The sequence below is a fragment of the Hyaena hyaena genome, unplaced genomic scaffold (assembly GCF_003009895.1).
Source record: "Hyaena hyaena isolate Hyena2069 unplaced genomic scaffold, ASM300989v1 scaffold_285, whole genome shotgun sequence".
NCBI classification, from domain to species: domain Eukaryota; kingdom Metazoa; phylum Chordata; class Mammalia; order Carnivora; family Hyaenidae; genus Hyaena; species Hyaena hyaena.
This window is the reverse complement of record NW_024080917.1, coordinates 1,849,916-1,862,219: the sequence shown is the minus strand read 5'-3', so window position 1 is coordinate 1,862,219 and position 12,304 is coordinate 1,849,916. Positions and strand designations below refer to the sequence as shown.

The following is a 12,304-nucleotide window of genomic DNA, read 5'->3' as shown; positions in this document are numbered from 1 at the left end:
CCTGCCTGTAAACCCCCAAACTCACCTGGCCCCCAGGAGCAGGGAAGGGACCAGGTGAGGTGAGCTCCTCTGCTCCTCACAGGTTGGCCTTCCCTGGGACCCCGGGTGGGGCTGGAAGATGGAAGGTGCTGAGTGTCAGGTCAGGGACCCCACATGGATCTGCGGGAGGGAACAGTGTTTGGGGGCAGGGTGGGCGGGCAGGCGCCCGTGCAGAGCTGGTGCTTGTGGCCTTTCCTCTGTCGGAGGATCCTGTTGAGTCAACCTGACATCCCAGCGTCCCCTCGACTGGACCCGCTGTGAGGGAGGGCGGGTGCTGGGTGGGCAGGAGACGGAGGCCCCAGGTCTGGGGGACCTGGCCATGCTGTCCGGGGAGGAATTTGATGAGCTCTGATGAAGAGTGACTTCTCCGGACCTGCCCTCAGGTGGGGGGATGGGAGAAGCAGGGCCTGGGACTCTCTCCTCCCTCAGGTGCAGGCCCCCGTGAATGCCCAGCAGAGGCCCCCAGGAACTCAGTGGTCCAGGGGTTCCTGTGTGTACTGAGAGCAAAAGGCCCCCCTGGGTGGGGTTGAGGGGTCCTGGGTGGTTCCTAGCTCAGTGCTAAGGGCTTGGAGGGGGCCCAGGACTCAGGGGTAGGTGGAAGTCAAGGGGCCAGATGGCTTGGGAGGGCAGTCCCCAGGCAAGTGGTGGCCCCGCTGCCCTGCACCCCTGACCTTCTCAGTGGGGCTGCTGTCCAGGTGGCAACTGGCCCCTGCCCCTAGGTTGGCAAGGGGCGGGGCTGTGAGTGCCCACTCCGGGCCCAGAGTCACTGCCTCCACTGCTGCAGTGTGTGGGGCACCGGGGACCGCAGGTTTGGCATCACACGGTCTTCTCCCTGCATCTCCTCTTACTTCAGGGACACCACACATTGGATTCAAGGGCCACTGCCATCTAGCATGACCTCCTCTTAGCTAATTGTATCTGGAAGCTCCTCTTTCCAAAGACAGTCCTGTCCTGAGGTTCTGGGAGGACATGCATTGTGAGGGACACTGTTTAGCCCACTGCAACTGCCGCCTGTCTGGAGCGCCACGGTGGAGGCCTCTTGGGCAGAGTGGTGAGCCCAGAGCCTGGGCTCTCCGCACCGGCGGCTGTGGAGGCACTGGGGGACAGTGATGGGGCCTGTGGCTCTCTGGACCCGGTGGGGGTGCTGGCTGGGTCACCCCCCCAGGTCAGAGTCTGAGCCCCGAACATGCTGTCCACTTCCGTTGGATGGGGCAGTGACAGGCCATGCTGGACACAGTGCCCGATGACAACGGACAGACAGAGGGACGGAGCCCAGCCCGGCAGCTTGCCCCGCGCCAGCCCTGCAGCTGCACGGCAGCCACAATGGACTGAAGGGCATTGATGGGGACACAGTCGGCCCCTGATAGCTCGCTAATGGCGCTTCATATTTCCTCGTGGAGAAGAATTGCGTGAGTGTGAAGACTCAGTGGGGAGATGAAGGCCACTTGATGAAGAGTCTTGAGCCCACCCCTTAAAGGAACAAGGCGGGGCTTTTTTCCCCCTTCTTCCATGTGGCACAGACAGCTGGCTCCTTAAATATTAATCAGGGGTTATTGAGATGCAAATGTGTGCCCACCACAGAAAGGCCCCAGCTGCAGGGCTGGCGCCGAGTGCCCTCCACGGCCCAGGTGCAGCGCCTGCCAGAGCCAGCGCGAGGAGGAGGTGACTCCCCAGCGACCCTCCCTGAGGACAAAGGCATCGTTTGCTCCTCGACGGGAGGCATCATCTTGCCTGGGTTGGCTTTGCCCGGCACAGCTTTCTTGGCTTTCAGCCTCAAGGTGTCCTTGCAGGCGGCCGTGCGTGGGTGGGAACGGGGCAGCCTGCGCATCTTCTCCGTGTCAGGCTTTGTCCGGCTTGTGCGTGTCCCTCTGGTTTCAGGCGAACCTCGGCAGCTATGTTCACGCTCACACCAGCGCCCGGCCACCACCCTGACCTCCTGCACGGAGGGAAGGGGCCTGTGAGGCTTCCCAGTCGGAGCAAGTCCTGTGGCAGCTTAAAAAGAGGACAGAAAACGCTTGCAAAGAGTGAAAAACGGGGTGGGAGGGACAGCACCAGGCGGGGGAAGCGCGGTCGGGGCCAGAGGATGAGGAGGAGGTGCATGGGGACCTGGGAGCGGGACCGCACACCCACTGTGCTTACACTTTCTTACGTGCCTGGGAAGGGACAGCGGCATAGCGGTCTTTGTAATAAAACACTGGAAATAAGTAGGCTCTCCTGGTTGACGATGAAAACATAAATTTTTCTGTTTAAAATATTTTAATTACGAATTGGAACACATATGAAAGAGCCCACAAAATGTGTGCACTCAAGACATTGTCATAAACTGAAAGTCAGTGTAAGAGCCATCAGGCCAAGAGCGAGAACACTCCCAGACTCCTGTGGCCCCTGGTGTCCCCCCCCCCACGCGCCTGGCCCTGTGTGGCCCCCAGTGTCATCCTCACATCTGTGACTTGGTTGTGCGGCCGGTGCCTCAGTGCTCCAGGCCCCTCTTGCTCAGCAGCACGCTGGTGACTTCACCCCCGTCTGCCTGGGCTTGTAGAGTGTCAGTGCTCTTTGCTGTAAAGTACTCCACGAACACCCACTTCTCCGTTCTTCTCTTGGTGCTGAGTTGGCAGTTTGGTCTCTTAGGAACAGTGCTGCCGTGACCCCCAGCGCAGGCCTCCTCGGGGGTACTTGTCCATGTGTCTGGTGAGTCTCAGGTGCGCCAGCGCTTTGAGTGCGCTGTGCCTTTGTCCACACATGGCATTGCCGGTGTTCTTTAGTGTAGCCTGACGTAGAGAGATTTCTGGGGTTCTGTCATCTTTGGTTCTCAAAATCAACTTGATTGATGTACAAGTGACAGCGTGCAGGTGCTGGCTTATACCACCACACAAGGGCTGACTGTGCGTATCCCTTCCCAGCTCCGTGCCAAGTGACGACACGTTGGTTGCTCAGAGTCAGATGCCGTGTATTTAGATCATGGAAATTAGAATACAGATCAGGGCTTTATTTGGAGAGGCGACTGCGATTTACATAAAATAAATGCACCTCCTTTAAGTGTACAGCTTGATGGTTTTTTTTTAATATATATATACTTTTATTTCTTTCTAGGAGAGAGAGAGAGACAGCGTGAGCAGGGGAGGGTCAGAGAGAGAGGGAGTCACAGACTGAAACAGGCTCCAGGCTCTGAGCTGGCAGTCAGCACAGAGCTCGACGCGGGGCTCGAACCCACGAACTGCGAGATCATGACCCAAGCGAAAGTCGGACGCTTAACCGACTAAGCCATCCATGCGCCCCCAGCTTGATGGTTTTTGACAAATGTGTATGCCGAGTTACCTGTCATGCCCTTTGGATACAGACTGTGTCTAGCTCCCTGCATGTTCTCTGGCTCTGCTTTCCCATCAGCCCCTCCCCAACGTGGCCTCGGGTAACCGCTGGCCTGTTTTCTGTCATCACAGTTGAGACTTCTTTCCTCCTTAAGGGTTCCATATGAATGGAATCATATGGTGTGTTTTCTTGTCTCTGAATTCGCTAGTTCAGCATGTTTTTGAGGTTGAAATGTCTTGTGATGTGTATCAGTAATACGATCTATTAATTGCTAAGAACTGTTTGCTGTGTGGATGCGACACGATGGGCTCATCTTATCGTCTGCTGGTGGGCCCCTGGGTGCTGGTCTGAATCAACCTGCCAAAAGCATGGCTAGGTTGTAGGGTAGATTATGCTTAGTGTTTTCAGAAATGCCAAGTTTTTCCAGAGCAGTTGTACCTTTTCCTATTCTGACTAGCAGTGCATGAGCGTTTGTGTATGGTGATACCATTTTTTCATGACGTGCTGGACAGAACACACCAGTCAAGTGTTCTATCATCTCAGCCTAAAATTTTCTTTGTGAGGGTTTAAATCACAAATTCATTTCCTTTAATTGTTATGAGGCTGTTGGGGTTTTCTTTTTCTTTGTGAGTCAGTTTTAGTAATTTATGTCTTTCATGGATTTAAAAAAATTTCATCTAGTATTTTAGTGGCAGAATAAAGTTGATAAAATTAATACTCTTTTAGTGTCTGTAATGATGACCCTACATTCCTTTTTGATATAATTTGTATTTTCTCCCATTTTTTCCTTGATCATTGTAGCTAGAGGTTTATCCATTTTCACTGGTATTTTCAAAGAACCAGATTGGGTTTCATTTGTTTTGTTATCAAATGTTTTGCCTCTAAGAAGGTTCTAGTTTGATGGAAAGGTCTTTTGTTGGGAGTCCCCACGTTGTCAGGACAAGATGCTTCTTCCCTGCAGCCTGGGGTGCACCATTCTGGCTTTTTGGCTTCTGTTTTTGGGCTGCATTTTTCACTTTTTTTTTTTTTTTTTTTTGGTGTGAGTTTGTTTATATTTAACCTAGTATTTGTAAAGGGTAGTAGGTTAGCTCACCCTAGTGAGATTTTTAAAGGGACAGCTTCTAAGCTAAGAAAAAGATGAGATCCTGAGGGAGATGGTGGGCCTCAGCCTGGACGCCAGCACAAGGTAAGACAGAGGCCCAGGGGCAGGAAGGGAAGGGACAGCACCGCCCACTGTTTGCACGCGAACGACTAGAATAAGGAGCTTCAGTTTGTTTTGAGCACTGGGCCAGTGACAGTCAAGGCAGTTTGAGAATTGGGCTGAAACCACCCAGTGGCAGGATGGATAACGAAGCTGTAACAGTGTGGAAGGCCTAGAAGCCCCTGGGCACATACAGATCCCCACCTAGGAGCCACCCAGCCTGGAGGCTGCTGCAACCCAGCCAGGCGAGTCCCAGTGGAGTGAGGCGGCCACACACCTGGGGGAGATGGGGGATAATCCCCTCCATGTAGGTGCTGAGCTGACACCAGGCAGTGATGGGGCAGAAGCTTCGGCAGAAAAGGCTTATGTGTCACCCACATAACGTAACCATGGCTGCCCTTGCATTTGCTCACATGTCCCCCGACTGATTGGTAGTTGTGTTCCTGGAACTGTCCTTCCCAGATCTCCAGTTAGAAGAAAGTTCCCGTACAACCGTGTCCCCTGGCTAAGTACCACCTTATGGCTAAGGGACTCTGGCCCCATGCGCTTACCCCAGGGCTAAATGGGCACTTTATCTGCGTGGCTCCCCCTGGTGCTCCCACGAGATCTTGGCAGTGTGAGGTCTCCTGACCCCTGAGACAGGGAGGTCCAGTGTCTTGGGACACTTAGGAGGCTTTTCTTGGTTTTTGTTTTGTTTTATTTGTATTTTTTGTTTTATTTTGAAAAATTGAGGTGAAAATGACATTACCACAAAGTTAATCATTTTAAAGGGAACAGTTGGTGCCATGGAGTATATATAACAGTGTTGTAGAATCACCCCCTCTATCTAGCTGCAAACCATTTCATCCCCTCGAAAGGAACCCCTGTACTGAAGATGCTGTCACTCTTCATTCTCCCCTCGCCCCAGCGTCTAGCGATCCCTCATCTTCCTCTCTCTACAGAGTTGCCTCTTGAGGCCGTTTCACACAAATAGGACCGTGTGACAGGTGACCTTTTGTGTCTGGCTTCTGTCACGGAGCATAACACTTAATGGCTGATGCACGTTGTGGCAGGTGTCAGTGCTTGATTCCTTGTTACTGCTGGACGCTGCTCCATTGTGCAGAGAGACCACGTTTTGTTTGTGTGTTCATCCTTTGGTGCACATTGGGGTTGTTTTCACCTTTTGGCTGTTGTGAACATTCATGCACAAGTATCTATCTGACTTCCTGTTTTAAACTCTTGGACACATACGCTCAAGTGGAATCACTGGGTCATGTGGTCGCTGACCCAGGTTTAACTTGCTGAGGTGCTGCCAGGCCGTCTCCACAGCGGCCACGTCACTCACATCTCCACTTGCAAAGTACAGAAGTTCCAGTGTCTCCACATCCTTGCCAACACTTGTCATGTTTATTAAAAAAGCCCCACAGTCATTACAGTGAGTGTGAAGTAGTAGCCCGCTGTGGTTTTCACGTGCATTTCCCAGGGACTAAGGATGTCAGGTATCTTTTCATGTGCTTTTTGGTCACTCATGTGCCTTCCTTGGAGAAATGGCTAATCAAGTCCTTTTGATTTGGTTTGTCTTTTTTGTCATCAGCTGTAAGAGTTCTCTATATCCTGGTGACTAGACTCTTGTCAGATCTCTGACTTGCAGACATTTTCTCCACTGTGCGGGCTGTCTTTCCAGTTTCCTGATACCGTCCTTAGATGCACAAAAGCTTAACATTTTGACGGTGTCCAGTTTATCTGGTTTTTCTTTTGGTGCCCTGCTGTTGCTGTCCTATCAAAGGATCCATCGCTAAATCCATGTTTTTTTCTAGGACTTTTAATAGTTGCAGCTCTTTCATCCATTTGGAGTTAATTTTTGAATATGGTGTGAGGTAAGGGCCCGACTTCGTGGCTCAGTGCTGAGATCCTGCTTTCCCAGCACCATTTGTTGAAAAGACTGCCCTTTCCCTGCGTGGTCTTGGCGCTGTCGTCAGAAACTGATTTGACAGTACGCGTGTGGGTCGTTAGCTCTCCGCTCTGTCCCTCTGGGCCACGAGTCTGTGTCTGAGCCGGGACCACACTGTGCTCATAACTGTAGCTTGGGAGTAAGTCTTCACATGAGGAAACGTGAGGCCTCCAACTTCCTTTTAAGATTGTTTTTGTTATTTGGGGCACTGCAGTTCTGTGTGAATTTGGGCATTGGCTTTTCCATTTCTACAAAAAAGGCCCATGGAATTTCGATAGAGACTTCGTTGTATCTGTAGATTACTTTGGGTAATAATGTCATCGTAACATTATTGTCACCCAGTTTGTGGATGTGGATGCCTTTCTGCTGAGTTAGGTCTTTAGAATTCTTTTTAGCAGTGTTATGTAGTTTTCAGTGTGTAGGTCTTGGATCTCCTTGTTTATGTTTTTGGTAGGTATTTTATTTTTTGGCTGCAATTGTAAATGAAATAGTTTCCTTAGTTTCTTTTCCAGATTGTTCATTGCTGGTGTAAAGAGCAGACATATCTGATTTTTGTGTGTGGGTCTCGTACCCTGCAACTTTGTTGAATTAGTTTATTAGCTCCAGTGTTGGGTGTTTTTTGTTTGTTTTTTGTGGATCATCAGAATCTTCTACCTCTGGGGGGCGCCTGGGTGGCTTAGTCGGTTAAGCGTCCGGCTTTCGCTTGGGTCATGATCTCGTGGTTTGTGGGTTCGAGCCCCGCGTCGGGCTCTGTGCTGACTGCCGGCTCAGAGCCTGGAGCCTGTTTCAGTCTGTGACTCCCTCTCTCTCTGACCCTCCCCTGCTCACTCTCTCTCTCTCTCTCTCCTAGAAATAAATAAAACATTAAAAATAAAAAAAAAAAAAAAAGAATCTTCTACCTCTGGGATCATGGCATTTGTGAATAGAGGTAGTTACACTTCTGTTTTTCTTGCCTAAGCGCGCTAGCTGGAATCCCAGTGCGGTGTCGAGTGGCGGTGATGACATCCTTGTTTCAGTTCTGCTCCAGGGGGCAAAGCATTTGTTGTTGAGTATGATGTTGGCTGTGCGTTGCAGCTAACTCCCTCTTATTATGCTGAGGAAGTTTTCTGAGTGGGTCTTATCCTGAACGGGTGTTGGATTTTGTCCGATGCTTTTCCTGCATCTGTCGAGAGGACTGTGTGCGCACCCCCCCCCCCCCGCCACTCTGTGTGGATGTGGCGTCCTGCGGTGATGGATTTTCTCCCACTGAACCGCTCCACCACGCCTGGGGTAGAACCCCGCTTGGCCATGGCATAGAATCCTCTTGTGCTGTTGTTTTGCTAGTATTTTGTTGAGGACTTTTGTATCTTTATTGTTAAGGGATGTTTTTTGGCTTTGTTATTGAGTAAAACTGGCTTCACAAGAGGAGTTAGGAAGTGTTCCCTCTTCTCGTTTTTTGGAAGAGTTTGGGAAGAATTGGTATTAATTCTCTTTTAAGTTCTTGGCAGAATTCAGCAGTGAAGCCATTGGTCCAATGTTTTTATTTATTGGGAGGTTTTGATTACTGATGGAGTCTCTTGTTCTAGATCTTGTACAACTTTGTTTCTTCCTGAGTTGCTTTTGGTGGTTGGTGTGTTTCTAGGATTATGTCCGTTTGTCGACGTGATCGGCATGCTCTTGCTCTTAGCACTCTTCTAATTCTTTACATTTAAGGTCCAGTAGTAACGCTCCCTTTTCTGTTTTCTGATTTTAGTTCTCTGCATCTTTTTTTCTGTCAGACTAAAGGTTTGTCGATTTCATGGATTACTTTAGGAGTTTTAAAGGCCGATTTGCTCATCTGTCAGGTCTGCTTTACTCAATGTTTGGAACCAACCCCCTCAGGACAACGGCATCTTTATGCCGCGAGGCTACAGGGCAGGGTGGTCGGCGTGGGGAACGGGCCCAGGGAACGTTTGGTGCTGCCGAGCAAGGGGACCTGTCGGCAGAGGGAGGCAAGCAGCTGCCTCGGGGCTGGAATTTTCCAGAGCGTTCTGGCCACCCTTTCCAGAGTGTTCACTTCCCAAGGGACGTCAGTGCTGGCAGGGCCGTCCAGGAAGCCCTGATGGTGGCAGGAAGGAAGCACGTGTGTCTGTACTAGGGACAGGGATGCTGGCTGGAAAACCAGCGCCGGTGCTGCGAGCCTGGTGAGGCGAGAAGAACTGCCCTAAATGGGCACCTGGAGTGGAGAAGGGCTGTCACCCTAGAGATGGCAGAGCACGTGGTGACCAGCATGAGTTACCGCAATAGCAGCTCAACAGGACAGCCATGGCTAATTCCCGCTCGGGTGGCCCGGGCCCACCTGGCCGGGTTTAGGAACCTACACCCTTCTCGAATTGGTCACTGTGTGCGTCCAGAGAACCTTCCCTTCTGGCCCAGCCACGGTGCCTGAGGCACGGACCCTGTGCAGACACAACCCGGCTGCCCAGGCCGCACAGCACAGGGCCTTCCCGGTGCAGGTGCAGCAGCCTGGGGAGAGGGGGCCGCGCCAGGAACCCGATGTTCCCCCAGGTCTGTGGTCCGACCGAGGTCGAGAGGGGCACATGCTTGGTCTTAGCATTTTATCACTGCCGAGCCAAAAGCCTCTCGGCAAACGGGAGAGTACCCCCGCCCCGCAGCTCGGTGATGGCTCGTGCACACCCTGCCTCGTGTGCGGCGTGGGCTGCCGTCCCTGGCCCTCAGATGGTCCTTGGATCGGGAGGGCTGGGCTCCCCAGGGCCTTGGGCGCCCCCGCTGGGGTTCAGGAGGTGAGCGCAGTGTATCTAGCGGTTGACCTGGGCCTGACCTGCTCCGTGTCTGCCACCATCTGTTTCTTCCAAGTCGGGAAGAGGGCCCTCCTCTGCAAGCCCCGCCCCTGCGCAACGATTTTGTAGGGCGGAGCTGGGGTGGGTAGAGAAGGCCCCTGGTCCACGTGGACCAGGGTATCCGGCGGCCCCTCAGACCTGGACGGCTAACGTCCCCACGTGTCCTTGAGCCCCCAGCCCCTGAAGTTTCTCCTGGATTGACCAAGAAACAGATTCCCAGAGACAACAGGGTCAGGCCGAGCAGGTGCAGAGTTCGGGCCTTTCTCCTTTGCGAGGTGGACGGTTGATCCATCACACCTGCATCAGTGCCAATTGGCACTGGGGGGCCCGGCAAGTCCCCACCAGGAGTGGCTTGGGGTCCAGTGAAGGCAGGATGAGGTGGCGCTCAAGGGGGGTGTGGTGTGTGGAGCTGGCATGGGAGCTGCCGGAGCAAAAGTCCCACGGCCCGGCACTAGTGGGTGTGAGGAACGGGGACCATGGGAGACCCTTGTATGGAGGAGGGGACGGGGTCTCAGGAGGGAGGTTGTGGGCCTCAGAACAGGCTCTGAGAGGGTGCAGGGGGTGAGAGATGTCATGTGTCCCCTGCAGCGGCCCTCTGGGGAGCAGGTGAGCCCCTAAGGCCTAAGCATCGTGTCCTGGGAGACTTGGGGTGGGGGCACAGCTGGATGAGGCCCTGAGTGGAGCCTGCGGGCAGGGGCGTGGTGAGCCCAGGGCATGGGAAGAAGAGATGCCAGGGGCCTGCTGTGGTTCAGGCAGGGCAGCGGCACAGCGCCCGGGACGGCCCCTAGGAAGGGCTGCCCAGGCCACTGCGGGCTGGTGGGCAGCCCCGTGCGGCGGCCGCAGGCAGACTCGCTGGCTCCAGGCTCTTCTTCTGAGGCTGCGTCTGTCCTGAGACAGACACAGGGAGCCTGTGTCCCCGCGAGCAGGAACACGGCCTCTCTGTCGGCACCTGGACCGGCTGGCCCCCGGGGCGGGCTGTGGGGGGGCGGCGTTCCACACAGACCCGCACTGTGCCCCCCTCTGCCAGCCTCCTGCCTGAAGCACCTCGTTCCCGCCGGGACCCTCCCTGGGGCGGGGAGGGGGAGGGGCAAGCAGGCACGGATCCGGGCCACCTGGTCAGCAGGGCCGCCACCGTGGGGCGGGAGTCGTGTTTGCTCCCAGCTAACACCAGGCAGCGAGGGTGTGGGGCCGCAGCCCAGGTCACTTGGCAGAGAGCGTCAGGACGCCTAGTGAGGAATGATTAACGTAGTTTAACCTGTGCCAGTCAGGCCTCGGGATTGGCGCCGTGGGCGCTCCCAGGGCCCGGGTCAGGGAGTAGGAGGCTCCACAGTCACGGGGGGGTGGGGGGTGGGGGCTCGCGCAGAGAGGAACAGAGGGCTTCTGTTCATGCCTCTGGGCCTGGACCTGGGGGAGGCGGGCACAAGGGGAGGACAGGAGTCTTGGCTTCTCCCTCTCCCGGGCCCCTCCTGGGTGTGGAGGGGTGACGGGNATTAATGAACTGTGACATCATGACCTGAGCCAAAATCAAGAGTCAGATGCTTAGCCTACTGAGCCACCCAGGTGCCCCTTAATTTTTTTAAATGTTTATTTATTTATTTTTGAGAGACTAAGAGCACAGGCAGGGAGGGGCAGCTTCCCTGAGGCCCTGCCGGCACGTGATGGGGTTAGCGCCCTGGTGCTGGTGGACTCGGCGGGGTCAGGGCGGTACTGGTGACCAGGGACGGGACTGGGGGCGGGCGCTCCATGGTGAACCCCGTCTGTAAGGGAGGGGACGTGCCGGCCCGTGGACTGACTCGGGAGGCCAGCACGAGTTGCCCCGGGACCCCCTCCTGTGTGAGCCTGCTTCTGAGGACGACCGGGAGCAGCAGCAGTGCCCGGGCACACGAGGCCTCACCGAGGTGGCCGGGCCTCCCTGCTTTATTCCTCCACGCACAGGCCCGGGGCCGCCCCTACTCCGGTTTGGGGAGTGGCCAGTCCCGGGACCGGAAGTAGCCCTCCAGGTCTCGGAGGCTGAGTGGGGGGAAGTAGGGGCCGATCCTCTTCCGGACCCACCACCTGCCTGCCGCAGCGTGCTGGCCCCCCAGGCGGCTGAACTTGTACCTGTAGTGCTCTCCCCGGACCCACCTGCAAGGGAAGACCCCGCGTCAGGTGGCCTGGCCCCTTGCCTGCGGAGCGGCCGCTCCTCAGGAGAGGCTAAGGGGGAGTTGGGGGGGTGGGGCCCAGGTGATTTCTGGAAAAGGAAGGGCTCAACACTCGGTTCTGCACCGTGCTCTCTGCAGGCCACCACCCCTGGCATAGGTGAGCAGTGGTGGTCAAGGTGGGGGCGGAGGACCTTGGCACTCAGCCATGTTTTTGGGGGCTTGGGGCATGTCTGGGGGGTGCCTGCTTTGGAGGAGAAGCCCCGAGAGAGTGCTGAGGGCATGCTGGGTGTCCAGGGAGGGGTTCTTACCTGGGGGGGGCCCTGTCCTGGAAAGGGTTGAAGGCCAGTAGGGACAGAGCTCCCCTGTCATTGGCCAGGAGCTTGCCTGCCAGGTGGATAATCCATTCGTTGTGCTCATAGGTCTGGGGGTGAGAAAGGAGTGGGGTCCTGGCTGCGGGCACAGAACCGGGCGCGTGGGGAGCCCCCTGCCTCGTCACTCCCCCAAGTGTGCGCGGGGCCCGCACTCCCACTTTCTCCATCCGGGTTGCTCTTCGGAGGGGCCCTCCCTGCTCTCGCCCGTGGGGCAGGTGTCTGGGGACCGTTGGTTGCTCTCGGGGCCGAGCTCCCGCCATACTGTCCTGTCCTCGGAGCTGCCCCTGGCCTGCCGGTGCTGTCACCTGCCGGGCCGGGGACCTCGTGTGACTGATGGTCTTCCTGAGGCCGTCCTCACAGGCAGACGGGGCAGTGACAGCCCCACCAGGCCAACGGGGGGATGGGGTCCCTGTGGGGCGCGCAGGGCATGTGCGTGTCGGCTGCACCCGTCTTGTTCTCTCTGGTGGGGGGGCTTGGAGGAGCTGGCGCTGACGCCC

The 12,304-nt window shown here is 55.5% G+C and overlaps 1 protein-coding gene across 1 annotated transcript in view; it reads right to left on the bottom strand.

The window, feature by feature from the left end:
* Positions 1 to 10,907: 10,907 nt before the first annotated feature.
* LMF1 (lipase maturation factor 1) overlaps positions 10,908 to 12,304 on the bottom strand; it is an 82,799-nt gene continuing 81,402 nt past the window's right edge. Inside the window, exons 10-11 of the mRNA XM_039246822.1 lie at positions 11,745 to 11,857; positions 10,908 to 11,419 (exon numbers count right to left, since the gene is read on the bottom strand). Of these exons, the coding sequence (XP_039102753.1) occupies positions 11,245 to 11,419; positions 11,745 to 11,857 (288 nt within the window). The 3' untranslated portion in view covers positions 10,908 to 11,244. The remainder of the gene's footprint in view (positions 11,420 to 11,744; positions 11,858 to 12,304) is intronic.